This window comes from Aedes albopictus, chromosome 2 (assembly GCF_035046485.1).
Source record: "Aedes albopictus strain Foshan chromosome 2, AalbF5, whole genome shotgun sequence".
In the NCBI taxonomy this organism is placed as follows: Eukaryota; Metazoa; Arthropoda; class Insecta; order Diptera; family Culicidae; genus Aedes; species Aedes albopictus.
In genome coordinates this window covers 456,602,630-456,617,358 of record NC_085137.1, presented here as the reverse complement: position 1 = coordinate 456,617,358, position 14,729 = coordinate 456,602,630, and the positions used below count along the sequence as shown (strand labels likewise).

Genomic DNA, 14,729 nt, shown 5'->3' with positions numbered 1-14,729 from the left:
ATTGACAAAAATCGATGTCTCAGCCAAACTTGCCCAATGCTATTACGAACACTGATTTGACATCTAAAGCGAATAATGAAAAGTTGGAAGTTTAAGCTTTTCAAAACACTAACAACTTTTAAAAGCAATACTCGCATCATTGAATTAATTTTTCATATATTGTGTGTAAATGTCCCAGCTTTCAATTTGGTGTAAAAATTTTGAAAATCGGTGGTTTCCAACATGGTGAAAAAATAGTTTATAGTACATGAATTCAGTTTAAATATAAGTGGTTTGTGCAACGAGTTAAAAAGCTGACTTTTTGTAAGGAACAATATGGATACAAAAAATTGTTTTTATGTATAAACTCGTTACAGCTATCAAAAAATATACTTAAAATAAAAATACAAAAATATAAAATTAGTTTACTATTACTTTAGAGCTTTTAGTAGAACTTGTTACTTCAGACTCTAGTTTAATTTAAAAAACACTTCACTAATACTTTACTTTTGCAAAAGAAAATAAAAAATGAATAACTCTTTTAAAGAAAAACTAGAAAGGACGAGCAAATTCCTTTTAATTCTACTACTGTGCTTATCTTCGGACAGATAGGCCTATTTCGTCTGTGACTTACAGACTTCTTCAGTGTCAAGTGCTCGACTGAAGAAAACCTCGCATTCGTTGTGGTATTTATACTAGGAGTGTATGTGTAGGTACGTGTGTGGGTAAAAGTGTAGGTATAAAAATGTAGGTACAAAATTGTAGGTACATATTTGTAAAAAAGGGGGTGTATCTGCCTGTTAGAAAACAGGGTGTCAATAAAATACCTAAAGCTAGGAAAATTCCTACCGATTTGGTAGGTAGTCAATTGGTGTTTGTTGTGTTATTTTTTCTGCCGATTTGGTAGGTAGTCAATTTGTGTTTTGTGTATTGTGTAATGTTTTGTGTGTGTTAGGTAAAAATTTAAACAGCCACGTGTACCCATTGCCCTGATCCTTGTTAAGTAGTTTTTTATTGTTTTGTTTGTAAATTTCTAAACTTTCTGCAACATCAAGTTTCCATGGGTTTGTAATGTGTCGTAAGAGTTTAATATTTGAAGTATTCATAAAATGTCCTTCATTGAAAATATGTTCAGCAACTTTAGATTTAAAATGATGAATGAGTCCCTTGTCTGTGTCTTTGTGTGCTTTTGATACTTCCGTTATGTGTTCTTTGAATCGTGTGTTGAGTGTGCGTTTTGTTTGTCCTATGTATATTTTGTCACAGTGATTACATGTTACTTTGTAAACACCAGATTTTGTTAAGTTGTCCAACGGGTCTTTCGTAGATCCTAAGAGAGTTTGAAGTTGGTTAGCTTTGCTTGTGAAAACTAATTCAAAACCAAACTTTCTGAGAATTGGTCGGAGTTTTTTGGTGTCATTGTTGTAGTTCACAGTTATCCGTTTAAGTGTCTTAAACGGATAACTGTGAACTACAACAATGACACCAAAAAACTCCGACCAATTCTCAGAAAGTTTGGTTTTGAATTAGTTTTCACAAGCAAAGCTAACCAACTTCAAACTCTCTTAGGATCTACGAAAGACCCGTTGGACAACTTAACAAAATCTGGTGTTTACAAAGTAACATGTAATCACTGTGACAAAATATACATAGGACAAACAAAACGCACACTCAACACACGATTCAAAGAACACATAACGGAAGTATCAAAAGCACACAAAGACACAGACAAGGGACTCATTCATCATTTTAAATCTAAAGTTGCTGAACATATTTTCAATGAAGGACATTTTATGAATACTTCAAATATTAAACTCTTACGACACATTACAAACCCATGGAAACTTGATGTTGCAGAAAGTTTAGAAATTTACAAACAAAACAATAAAAAACTACTTAACAAGGATCAGGGCAATGGGTACACGTGGCTGTTTAAATTTTTACCTAACACACACAAAACATTACACAATACACAAAACACAAATTGACTACCTACCAAATCGGCAGAAAAAATAACACAACAAACACCAATTGACTACCTACCAAATCGGTAGGAATTTTCCTAGCTTTAGGTATTTTATTGACACCCTGTTTTCTAACAGGCAGATACACCCCCTTTTTTACAAATATGTACCTACAATTTTGTACCTACATTTTTATACCTACACTTTTACCCACACACGTACCTACACATACACTCCTAGTATAAATACCACAACGAATGCGAGGTTTTCTTCAGTCGAGCACTTGACACTGAAGAAGTCTGTAAGTCACAGACGAAATAGGCCTATCTGTCCGAAGATAAGCACAGTAGTAGAATTAAAAGGAATTTGCTCGTCCTTTCTAGTTTTTCTTTAAAAGAGTTATTCATTTTTTATTTTCTTTTGCAAAAGTAAAGTATTAGTGAAGTGTTTTTTAAATTAAACTAGAGTCTGAAATAAAATTAGTTGTTTGTTAAGATAATCATTATTTTCTGGCTATGCGTAGGTGTGCTTATAATTTCTGAAACAATCTATACACGGAAAAGAAAGTTGCAGTAAAAATTACCATAGCAGGGAGTTAAACTAAGCGCAACCTACCTACAATTTTCAGCAGACAACAATGTCTGATTACGCCAACCACATGTGCAGTTGATTTTACTATATTTCAATAAAATGCTTTTATGTTATTTTTACCATGCCTGTAGTATTTTGATATCCTTGCATTTTACTACAAAAACAGTTAGTTTAACAACATTTGGAATGATTTAGTGCATAGTAAGTATAAGTACATTTTGTGATATTTATATTAAATAATTTTTAAAATAGAGTGATTAGACGTTTTCCTTTATTTGTCAATCTGTGTAGGAAATTGTTGTACTACCCGAAATATTTGACGGCGATTTTTCCTTTTTCGTTGCGGCTCAGAATGTCGTGCTGCAGCTCGGTCGTCACGGAAGTTGTCATCAGGCGTTGCTTCCAGGGAATTTTGTGATATTTTATTTTTGTTGGTGCAGCTGCTGGGACCCTTTGAGGTGCTTACGAATGAGAATCGCAAAAAATAACGGAACATTCAGAAATCAGCTTTTCAAGTTCCGAATCATAGTCCTCCTCTGCAAGAAAAAATAAGAGGGGGAACTTAGCACTTGAATACTCGTATAAAACACAAATTACTGGCTTACCTTTCATAATTTCCGGGTCAGTCAGCGTGTCATCCATAATAACGTCAAATTTCTCCACTTATTTCAAAAACTTACACACTATTTTTATTTCGCTGGAAACCAGCAAAATTTTGCTGGTTTTTGACATGCTGTAAAACCAGCAATCCATCCAGTAAAATATGTCTTGCTGATTTATCAGTAATGCATTTTGACAGTTTGTTATGCTGGTCGTTCAGCAATTTTGTCCGAGCTCGAATCCGGCCGAAATTTTTTGTTTTTTTTTCTTTTCAGCCGAAATAAAAATGTATAATAATGTTCGTTTGAACTTGATTTTTGATAATCAGAGGTAAATAAATTCGATGAAGGCTCTTTATTGAAGTAGTGCAATCTATTTTCGTGTAAATCACGACGAAAATTGCAACTTTTTCAGGTAATTTCTTTCGTCCTCCGGCTTGTGCAGTGCCTCGGGCAGGAGCGCGCATGTGCCAAAAAAATGCCTGTGGGAAATGCTAAGTGTTTGACAACCAAGTTGACAACTTTTTTGCTGATGTTCAGCAATTTCTAATTTTGCTGACTCTTCAGCTATTATTACTGAATTTTCGGCAAACTACAGTTTGCTGATCACGTTCCAGCAATGAGTTTTGCTGGATGAAAAAATCAAAATTTGGTGAGTATTTTAAAATGAACGATTTTACTAAATGAAAACTTGAAATGAGGCACAGGTGTCTGATTTTGAAGAGAGTTTATTTACAAATGGCGCGCTGTCAAGCATCGGGTTGCGCTGAGAAAAAAAATACCATGTTTATGGTAAATTTCAACGAAAAATGTAGTCAGCTGAAAATTGTTGGTACAACACTCTTACAACAGACAAACAGACATACTACTCAAATCGCAATCATCGCACGATTTAACGGTCATTTTGAAAATAAACTGTGGTTCGGACTGTGCTCGCATGTGTCATGGTGGCGCTGATGTGCCTACATCACCTCTCAATTTCGGAGAGAAATGAACGCGATGCCGATCAATGTTTACATAAAATGACTCAATCATGAACCTTCATTCGTGTTTTATGAATGGATAACGCCACGGGGGAGTCGTCACCTGCTAATAACAATTTCGAACCGAGGGAAACGACACCTGCAAATAAATGCTTCGGATTGAGCAGTATAGAGGGTGCTAGTGAGATGTCAAACGATGTTTTTGAAACAAATTGCTTCTAAGTAAGGCATGGTACACAAATTACGTAACGCTAAAATCAGCGATTTCAGACTCCCCCCTCCCCCCATGTAACGCTTTTTGTATGAAAACCAAAAATATTTTGTATGTCTCGTAACGCTAAGCTAGACTCCCCCCCTCCCCCTATAGCGTTACGTAATTTGTGTACGATGTCTAATAGGTCTGTTTGTCTGTGCTCTTATTTCAACCACAAACATGGTAAAACAGAGCAACGACGAAGAAAAGTTCTTGAGGTTTGTAAAAAGCGTGGTCATATTTATCGCAAACATGGTATGGTATCAAAAGTATTATTTTTTTAACTACTTAAAATAGTCAAGAATACTATAGGTTTTTTGAAGAAACCATAGTATTTTTGACAATAACTCGGTTGTTTTGACTAATGTTGTTGTTATGTTCAATAGATATGGCCATAGTCAATTCGAACATTTGTTGCTAGTCATATTTACTACAAGATTTTTTTCCGCGTAGGATAGTTCCAGAAGAAAACATTCTACAATTACCCTATCCTAACCTAATTTTACTCACCGAATCATATTCGCTATCAATCATATTGATCCTGTTGTTGTAAATCCTATTGTGGGCCTCCATTCCCCCTCCGCCTCCTCCTCCTCCTCCACCTCCTCCTCCTCCGTCGGGAGTTACAGCCACTGGGGACTGCTGGTACTGCACCTGTTGTTGCTGCTGATGCATATTGGGGCTAACGGCAGATATCTGGTTGAGCTGCAGCTGGAGATGCGATTGAAATCGCTGCCGCTCTTCGTTCAGCTGCTGCTCGTCGAGGCTTTGCGTCAGCGGAGGAGCCGTGGGCTGTTGCTGCTGCTTGGTCGGTGTTTGCACCTGCGGTTGTGGTCGCTGCGGGGATGCGTCCTGATCTTCCGGCGAGGAGCCACTGTCATCGTCGTAACTTTGCTGATTGTTCGATTTCGTTACGAAGTTTGCCGCTTCGGCTTCCTTCTTGTCGAAGTGGTCTAGGAAGAGCGGCCGATACTTGGGTTTGTCCGGGTTGGTGTCGTGCCCTGGTGGGGAGATTGAAGTGTATTACATCGTACTTAGAACCCACAAACAGCCGGAACCTAAAGATCGCCCGGGTCTTCGTTGGATTAAACGCTAGAACTTGATGACTTTTCAACCTCTTTATGCACAAATACATTTATGCAAATCAGTATCACAATTTATATACATAGGGGAAATTACCTATTCTCGGCCGTTTTGTTCTCTTCGTCTTTGGGGTTTTTTTGAAACCTATTGAACTCAGAGTTGGTCTCAAATCCTTCCCAACTAAGCTGAATTATATAGCCAAGTTTCAGGCAATTTGGCTGACAAAAACCCCCCATGACGAAGAGAACAAACCTGCCGATAATACCCATTGTCACCCTATTTTATTTATAACTCATTTTGGTATCATAATGGCAAATTTTTCCGAACTGGTTCATTATGCAACTAAAATGAGTTGCATAACCAAAAATAGTTGTATAATTTTCATAATGCAACTCATTTGAGTTGCATTATGAACATTATGCAACTCAAATGGGTTGCATTATGAAAAAAACATTGCATAAAATTTTGTATGGAACTCGTTACAAAACTCGATTTTTTCAGCACTCTACGTATTTATCCAACTCGGCAAGCCTCGTTGGATAAATGCACTACTCGTGCTGAAAAAATCAACTTTTTGCAACTCGTTACATAAATACCCGAGCAGAGGAGAATAGCAAATTGATAACAACAGAATCACATAGCCTGTTTTTATATCATAATTTGTTATTGTTAACTTATCGAAATATATCTTTGTAGTAACATGTTTTGTTGGGCAATCTTATTTTGTTACATTCAAGTTTTTGGGATATATCCACAAGATAACATTTCAAAAATATATTATGTTGTAGAACATGTTTAGTTATTATTCTGTGATAGAGAATGTACAAATATGTGATGAAAAATAACACAACAGTAACAAGCTCACAAATTTACTGTTATTAAGTTGTAATTGATCTAACAAAACATGTTATTGAATTATTCTTCTAGGAACATTTTTTTGTTATGATATTTGTTATTTTGCCGCTTATGACAGACAAGTTTATAACATAATATGTTATGCTAATAACATAAAAATTACTGATTTCATGATACAGTTATTAGGCTAAAATAACATATTTTATTATGCTGTTGATATTTTCTACTGCTCGGGTAACTATTATAAAGCACAGCACTGTTGACGCAGAGTACTCCTCATATAAATTCTTGACGTTGGAATTGGACTGAAGGCTATTCCACGAATGGTGCTTAACACTAATAAAAATGGTATTCACGAATCGGATTTAAAAAAATCTATCTTAGCCACACACTTAAGGACAAACGTCCTGAAATCCCACTTCAACAGTGCATCAAAACTTCAGACGCACAAATCTCAAGAAGCAAGCTTCAAACAATAGTGCATTTCATTACTATGTTCTTGCGTACTTGTAATAAGCCTAAAATAAGAAGCTCAGGTGCGCTGGTTTTGTTTACGAAGAGATTTGTGCGCTCGAAGTTGTGAGTAGGTGCCAAAGACGGCGATTGTGGCGGCCATTTTGGGATTCTTATAAGTCTGTCCTTAAAACAGAATGCCGAGATCGGCTGTGCAAATCTCGGTTGAAGTTCATTTGCTGAATCTCGGTTTAATATTTGACGTTTGAAGTTTGATGCCAGCGGCATCCATAGGTGCTGCTATGAATAAAATAGATTTTTTGCCGATATAGGTATCAGTTAAATTTAGGTTGCCGAGCACTCGGCTGTGCGGATCTCGGCAAAATAATGAAAATTAGCCGAGCTTAACTAAGTGTGCAGGGCAACGGAAAGTAGGTCCAACACCATGCTGAGGGTAACGAGTTCGATTCCCAGTCGATTCAGAAGCTTTTTTAATGGAAATGTCTTTAAATTTGATGGAATATTATTACAAGTTTTATTTTTGTGTTAAATGTTGTATTTTAACTTGTAAACATTCCCCTAGTATTAATGCACATTTATAGGGTTCTGGCAGAATGCAGGCCCGCAATCCTATTTCGATTGCCAAATTCAGACCATTTCGGGCCGCGATTAAGTACTAGAGATGTAAACCTTTCCCTGGCACAGACTTCAAGTTATAGAACTCTAGTGATGAAACCCGAATCGAGATGCTTAGGATTAGAAATTCCTAGACAAAACTCAAGCTATGAAAGCAACTAATGCTGCGAACAAAAGGCAATCTGCCAGAGAAAATACGATAACAGGATTGACTGATGGACCAACAACATTAACGAAACCTCGTCATCCTGGCATCGGAAATGGTTATCCAATAGGGTAACAGGGCAAAATATGTGTTCTGTGTTGTATTTGTCCAAGTGTGATGTCCTAATTTATTACGCATTTGTAAGCTTCCACTATAATATGTTATATTTTAATATGCATATGTAGTGATTCATTATTTTTCCGTAATAATGGCGCCCAACGTATGTGATGTCCTACTTTATTACGCATTTATAAGGTTCCACTACAAGATGTTATATTTTAATATGCATTTGTAGTGCTTCATTATTTTTTCGTAATAATATCTTCGTGCAATATGCGAATGTAAAATTGTTAATTGGGAGAGAAAGCTCTCAATCAAAAACTGTGGATGTGCTAGAATCATTGGCGTAACCAGAGAGGGGAAGGGGGGGGGGGGTGTGGTCGTGTCCCCCCTGGCCGCTAGATTTTTTTTAATCTTTGAGCCAACTTAAATATTATAAACACACTTAAAACAAAATGCCGAGATCGGCTGTGCGAATCTCGGTTAAAGTTCATTAGCTGAAATCTCGGCTAAACGCTTGACGTTTAATGTTTGATGATAGCGGCACCCATGGGTGCTGCTATGAATAAACTTGACTTTTTGCTGATATCTCAGTTAAATTGCGATTGCCGAGCGCTCGGCTGTGTAAATCTCGGCAAAAGAATGGAAATTAGCCGAGCTCAACTGAGTGTGAATAAGTCAGAGTTCCACAAAAAATATGCCAAGAAATAAACTATTCTAATAATTAAGGTTTTTATCCATAATTATGAAACCTTTTTTACTTGAAAATCACAAGAAATTTCGCCAAGTATTTCTCAAAGAGAACCCACTTCAATCTTATCATAGAATATTAAGAAATAAAAAGCTTGGTTGAATGGGTAAATTTTGTGATATTTATTCATGGAATACAAAAACAGATACGCCGGAACCGGTTCCAGTAGGGAAAAAAAGGACTTTGTAGATCCATATGCTGCTATAAAGTGTAGTACCCAATTAGTTCACGAGTTTTCACTAGTATTCAATTCAAACAAACGTCATGCAAGAGCAAAATACCTGGGACTTCTTTCTGATTTTTTTCAAGGACACTTTCCGAAATTCCGTCAGGTATTTCTTCAGGAACTTCTCTCAGGAATTCATCGAGTGACTTCTCCAGGAATTTATCCTTCGTGAATTCTTCCATGGGTATCTTGCAGGATTCCGATAGCGATTGTTTCAGGGTTTGTTCCAAGAAATGCTTCAGGAATTCCGCCCACGATTCCAGCAGAAATTTTTACAGATACTTCTGCAAGGATGCATCGACGAATTCCTCCGGGAATTTTTCCATAGCCTTCAGTGATTCCATCATGGAGTGCTCCAGAGATTTTTCAAGAATTCCTCTAGGGGTTTCTTCAGACATTCCTCCGGGAATTTCTCCTGGGATATCTTCAGAAGTTTCTCCAGTGATTGTTCCAGTGCTTTTATCAAGGATTCCTCGAAGATTTTCTCCAGGGATTCCCAAAGGAATGTCACCAGAGATCATTTTAGGTATTTCTGAAAGTGTTCCTTAAGATTTTTTTTCAGACATTTCTCCATACATTCCTTAAAGAATTCCACTAGCGTTTGCTCCAATAATTCAATCAGGAATAATTCGAAGCATTTCAGCAAGAATATCTTTCAGAAACCCTTCAGAAAAAAAATACCAGAGATTATCTAAAAATAAATCCAGGAATTCCTTAACAAAAATTGTACGAAACATTCTTTTGGGAGTCCATCTAAAGATTCCTACAATTTCTGGACGAATAATTATTGCTGACATGCATTCCTTCAGATTTTTTTTTTCTAGGAATTCCTACAAAAACTCTTCCAAAAATTTGCTAAGAAAGCTTATCTGGGATTTCCTAAGGAATTCCTCATGGGATTTCTTCAGAAATTCCCCCAGGTTTTCCCCCAAGAATTCCACTAGGATTCAACCGGGAATTTCTTTTGTGATTCTTTCAGGAACAACTGCAGGAATTATTTTAAAAATTCCTCCAAAGATTCTACCAGGAACCCTGTCTAGAACTGCTCCAGGAATTCCTCTTGGAATTCTTTCAGGAACATCTCCAGGAAATGTTTAAGAGTTCCCTTTTGTATTGCTTTCGGGATTTCTTTCTGGAGTTTCTTCAGGAATTCCTCCGAGGATTCCTTCACGAACTGCTACGGCGATTCCTCAAGGAGTTCTTCCACGAATTCTTCTTAGGATTCCTTCAGGGTTTCTCCAAGAACTCCATCTGTGCTTCCTCTACCAGAGATTCACGCGAGAATTTCTTCTGTGGTTCTTTCAGGAACAATTCCAGGGATTATTTCATAAATTTCTCCAAGCATTCCCCAAGAAACTCTTTTTAGAATTCCGTCAGGAGTTCCCCTTGGATTTTTTTAAGGAACTCCTCCAGGAATTAATCCAGTACTTCCTCCAGGGACTGTATAGGGATTCCATTAGGAAAGCCTCTTGGAATTGCTTCCGGGATTCCTCCTGGGGTTTCATCAGGAACTGCTGCAGGAATTCCTAGAGAAGTTCCTCCATGATTTCCTCAGGAATTCCTCCTTGGATTCCTCTAGGCATTTTTCTACGGATTTCTCCTGGGCTATAATCGAGAATTCCTTCTGTGATTCTTTCAGGAACAACATATTTTAAAAATTCCTCCAAAGATTCTCCCAGGAACTCTTCATAGGATTCCTTCAGGAATTCTTCCTTGTATTCTTTAAGGAACTCCTCGAGGAATTAATCCAGTACTTTCACCAGGAACTGTTTAAGGAATCCTTTAGGAATTCCTTTAGAAATTGCTTCCGGGATTCCTTCTGGAGTTCCTCCAGGAATTCCTCTAGGGACTTCTTCAGGAACTGCTACAGGGATTCCTCCACGAACACTTCGAAGGATTCTTTAGGATTTCTCCAAGAATTTCATCAGCGATTTCTACAGCAACTGTTCCTGATATTCTGGAAATTTCTTTAGGAATTCCTCAAGAAATTCTTCCAGGGATTCTTCCAGGGAATTCCAGCAGGGATTTCTTTAAAAATTCCTCCAGGAATTCATCTAAAGATTCCTCTAGAAATTCCGCCATAAATTCCTCTAGGAACTGCTCTGGAGATTTTTCCAGGAGTTCCTCTAGAGATTCCTTCTGGTATTCTTACAGGCATTCTTCTAGGATATCCTCCAGTGATACCACCAAGAATTCCTACAGGAATTCTTTCTGGCATTTCTCTAGAGACTTCTCCAGGAATTGCTTCAGAGATTCCTTCAAAATTTTCACCAGGAAATTCTCTAGGAATTCTTACAGGAATTCCTCCAAGGAGGCTCCTACAGGAATTCCTCCAAAGATTTCTCCAGAAATTGCTTCAGGGATTCCTCAAAGAATTCCACTATGGACTCTACAAGGCATTCTTCCAGGTATTTTTCCTGCTGAGTCTCATCCCAGAATTCCACCTGTAATTCTTCCAGGGATTGCGCCATGGACTTGTCCAGAAGTTCCTCCAGAATTTCTTAAAGGACTTCTTCCGAAATTTCTCTAACATTTTCTACAGGAATTCCTCAAGAGATTTCTTTCAAAAAATTTTCTAGAAATTCCTCCCACAATTCCTCCAGGAATTTCTCCAGAAATTCTTCCAAAGAATCCTCCTGAAATTCTTCCGGGAATTCCCCAGGAGTGCTTCCAAGAGTTTCTTCCTGGGATTTCTCCAGGAATTCATGCAAGCATTCCTTCAGGATTTCATCTAGAAATTTTCCAGGGTCTCCTCGTGGAATTCCTCCATGAATTACCCCAGGAACTTATTCAGGGATTCCTCCAGGAATTTCACCAGGAATTGATCTAGCAATTCCTTCATAAATTCTGTCAGAAATTCATACAGGAATTTCTCCAGGAAATCCATCATGAATTTCTTCGAAAAATCTCCAGATTTTCCTCCAGGAGTTACTGCAGGGATTCCTCCAGAAATTCCACCAGGAAATCCGCTAAGAATTCCTCCAGGAACTTCTTCAGGGGGGTTTCCACGAATTTCTTTAGGAATTCTCACAAGGATTCTTTCAGGAATTTCTTCGAGGATTACTTCAAGAATTCCTCCAGAAATTCCTCTTGTAATTCCACCAGGAATTTCTCAAGGATTTTTCTCAGAAATTTCTCCCAGAGTTTCTTTTACGATTCCTGCAGACATTCATCCAGTAATTCTTTCAAGAATTCTGCTAGAGATTTCTCCAGTGATTCCTCCAGGAAATCCTTCGAAGATTCCTCCTGATATTTCCAATTCTTCCAGGAAATTTCTCTGATTCTTCCAGGAAATCCTCTTGGTATTACTTTAGGAAGTCTTCCAGGAAGTTCTCCTGGAATACCTTAAGGAATTTTTCATGGAGTCCTCCAGGCATTCCTCCAGAAATTCCACCAGAGATTTCTCCAGGAATTGCTTCGGGGATTCGTCTAGGGATTCTCCACAAATTTCCCCAAGGATTGTCCCATGGATTACTTCAGGAATTCATTCGAGGATTTCTCCAAAAATCCTTCCAGAAATTCCTCTAGAAATTCCTTCTGGAATTTCTCAAGGGATTTCTTCAGAAATAGAAAAATAAAAGAAATACAAATCTCCCAGAGCTCTAAAGATTCCTTCAGAAATTCATCTAGTAATTCTTTCAAGAATTTCTCTAGAGATTCCTCCAGGAATTTCTTTAGGGATTCCTACAGCAATGCCCACAGAAATACCTCTAGGAATTGCCCCAGGCATTCCTCCAGGATTTTATCCAGGAATTTTTTAAAGAACTTTTCTGGGAAGCCTTCCAGGAATTTCCCCAGAATTTTCGTCAGGAATTCCTCCGGGAATTGATCCAAGAATAGCTCCTGGACATCCTTCAGAAATTATGTTAGCAATTCCAACAGGAATTTCTACAGGAAATCTTCTAGGAAATTCTCCAGGAATACTTTTAGGATTTTTTTTAGGAGTTCCTCGAGCCAATCCTACAGGAACTGCTTCAGGGATTTCTCCACGAATTTCTCAAGGGATTTTCCCAGGGATTCCTCCAGAAAATCCTCCGGATATTCCTCCTGGAATTTTTCAAGGGATTTTTTTCTGAAATTTCTTCAGGAATTCCTCCACGAGCTCCTCTGGAGATTTCTCCGGGAATGTCCCCAGGAATTTCTCCAAGAATTCTTTCAGGGATTGCTCCAGCAATTCCTGCTGAGTCTCATCCCAGAATTCCACCTGGAATTCTTCCAGGGATTGCGCCAGGGATTTGTCCAGAAGTTCCTCCAGAATTCCTTAAAGGACTTCTTCCGAAATTTTCTACAGGAATTCCTCAAGAGATTTCTTCCAAAAATTTTTCTAGGAATTCCTCCCACAATTCCTCCAGGAATTTCTCCAGAAATTCTTCCAAAGAATCCTCCTGAAATTCATCTTATATTTATTCTAGAAATTCTTCAAGAGATATTTTCAGAAATTTCTCCCACAATTCATCCAGAAACTCCTCCAGGGATTCTACAGGAACTCCTCCAGGGTTTCATCCAGGTATTTCTCCAGGATTTTATCCTGGAAGTCTTCCAGGGATTACTCCAGGAATTCTTCAGGTGATTTTTTTCAGAAATTCCTCTCTCTACTTCTTCTTTTTCTTTATGGCTCGACGTCGTCACTGGGACTTGGCCTGCCTCGCTTCAACTTAGTGTTCTTTGAGCACTTCGACAGTTATTAATTGAAGGGATTTCTTTGCCAGCCATTGCATGAATTTGTATATTGTGAGGCAAGCACAATGATATACTATGCACAGGAAGTCGAGAACATTTTCCCGACCGGAACGGGAATCGAACCCGCCGTCTTCGGATTGGCTATCCATAGCCTTAACCACTAGGCTAACTGGAGACCCCAGTTAGAAATTCCTCTCAGGTTCGCTTATAAAAATCATTCAGGAGTTCCTTCAGAAATTTCAGAAATCCTTCAATCATCTTTTCCAAGGATGTACCCAAGAATTTCTCCAGGATTACCTGATGATTTTTTGAATCACTTTAAGAATTTATGGAGGAATTTTTAAGAGTATAATATTTGAAGATAATTTTAAGAGGATGCAAACAGGTACCAAGAAATTATCCAGGGATTCTTTCAGGAATCGAAAAGCTGGCTACGCCCCTGGCTAGAATAGAATATAAGTTGAGAAGTAGGCTTTGGCCCGGTTGGGAAATTACACAAAAAAAAAACATAAAACATACGCAATATGGAAATGGGTATGAATATGAATCAGTCGTTCATTAATGGAAGAGTTTACGTTGTTAGAAACTGTACCTGAAGAGTTTTGGCTACGATTAACGATCCGATTCATCTGTCGGGCACGTGATTCAACAACTTTTTTGCGGCCAGGTCAATCTAAAAAAGTTTGACTTATGGACTATACACAGTTCATAATTGTTACATCGAGTTCGATGTAACAAAATGACCTGCATCGCTTTCAACACAATTTCCCATCGAATTATAAAATTACAGGGTGTCTGCTAAGGTATGGAGCTTGCTTACAACTTTGTGTACAAGTAATATGTAGTAAGAAATCAAAGCTTGTTTTTCTCAGGGATGGCGCCACCACATTAAAAGTAAAATCATTTTTCTTGTATGGACAAATCGTTGGCTTGCACTCGTTCCGCATCGCAGCGATTTGTGCCTTGGGACAAAAAGTTGCAAATTAGAAACAAAATCATTATCCCTACGCGTTTCTTCTGGATTCATTGCAGTAACAGAGAATAGGAAGTAATCAGCTGCGTTTTTGCTAGAGTGCCGGTAGAGGCGCTTTTCTGATAAATGCGGTAAACGTGATAACAGTGTGAACAAGCAGATAAGTTTGCGCTACGGAATCATAGATGGCGCTCGTGTTCCACGTGTTTTTCGCATATACAGCGGCGCCGCCTGCACCTATCCACTCGGAAACATCATGCGCAGCACGGGTGGAAAATGCCAGTCAGAAAAAAAGAAGTAAACAGCTTGCAATTTGTATGGTGGCGTAATAAATTCTCTGTTACTGTAATGAATCCGGAAGAAACGCGTAGGTATAATGATTTTGTTTCTAATTTGCAACTTTTTGCCCCAGGGTACAAATCGCTGCGATGCGGAACA

At 38.1% G+C, this 14,729-nt stretch overlaps 1 protein-coding gene and 1 long non-coding RNA gene across 7 annotated transcripts in view; both read right to left on the bottom strand.

Annotated features, from left to right (window-relative positions):
• LOC109418980 (serine/threonine-protein kinase 3) overlaps positions 1-14,729 on the bottom strand; it is a 111,946-nt gene that overhangs the window by 34,842 nt on the left and 62,375 nt on the right. For all 6 annotated transcript variants that reach the window (XM_029877701.2, XM_029877707.2, XM_029877703.2 and 3 more), the window contains exon 5: positions 4,880-5,370. In XM_029877701.2, coding sequence (XP_029733561.1) covers positions 4,880-5,370 — 491 coding nt within the window. The remainder of the gene's footprint in view (positions 1-4,879; positions 5,371-14,729) is intronic.
• Positions 2,784-4,869, bottom strand: LOC134288603 (uncharacterized). Its single transcript, XR_009998054.1, has 2 exons — positions 3,140-4,869; positions 2,784-3,070 (listed from the first exon to the last, which is right to left on the bottom strand). It is a non-coding gene; the product is annotated as an uncharacterized LOC134288603 (long non-coding RNA).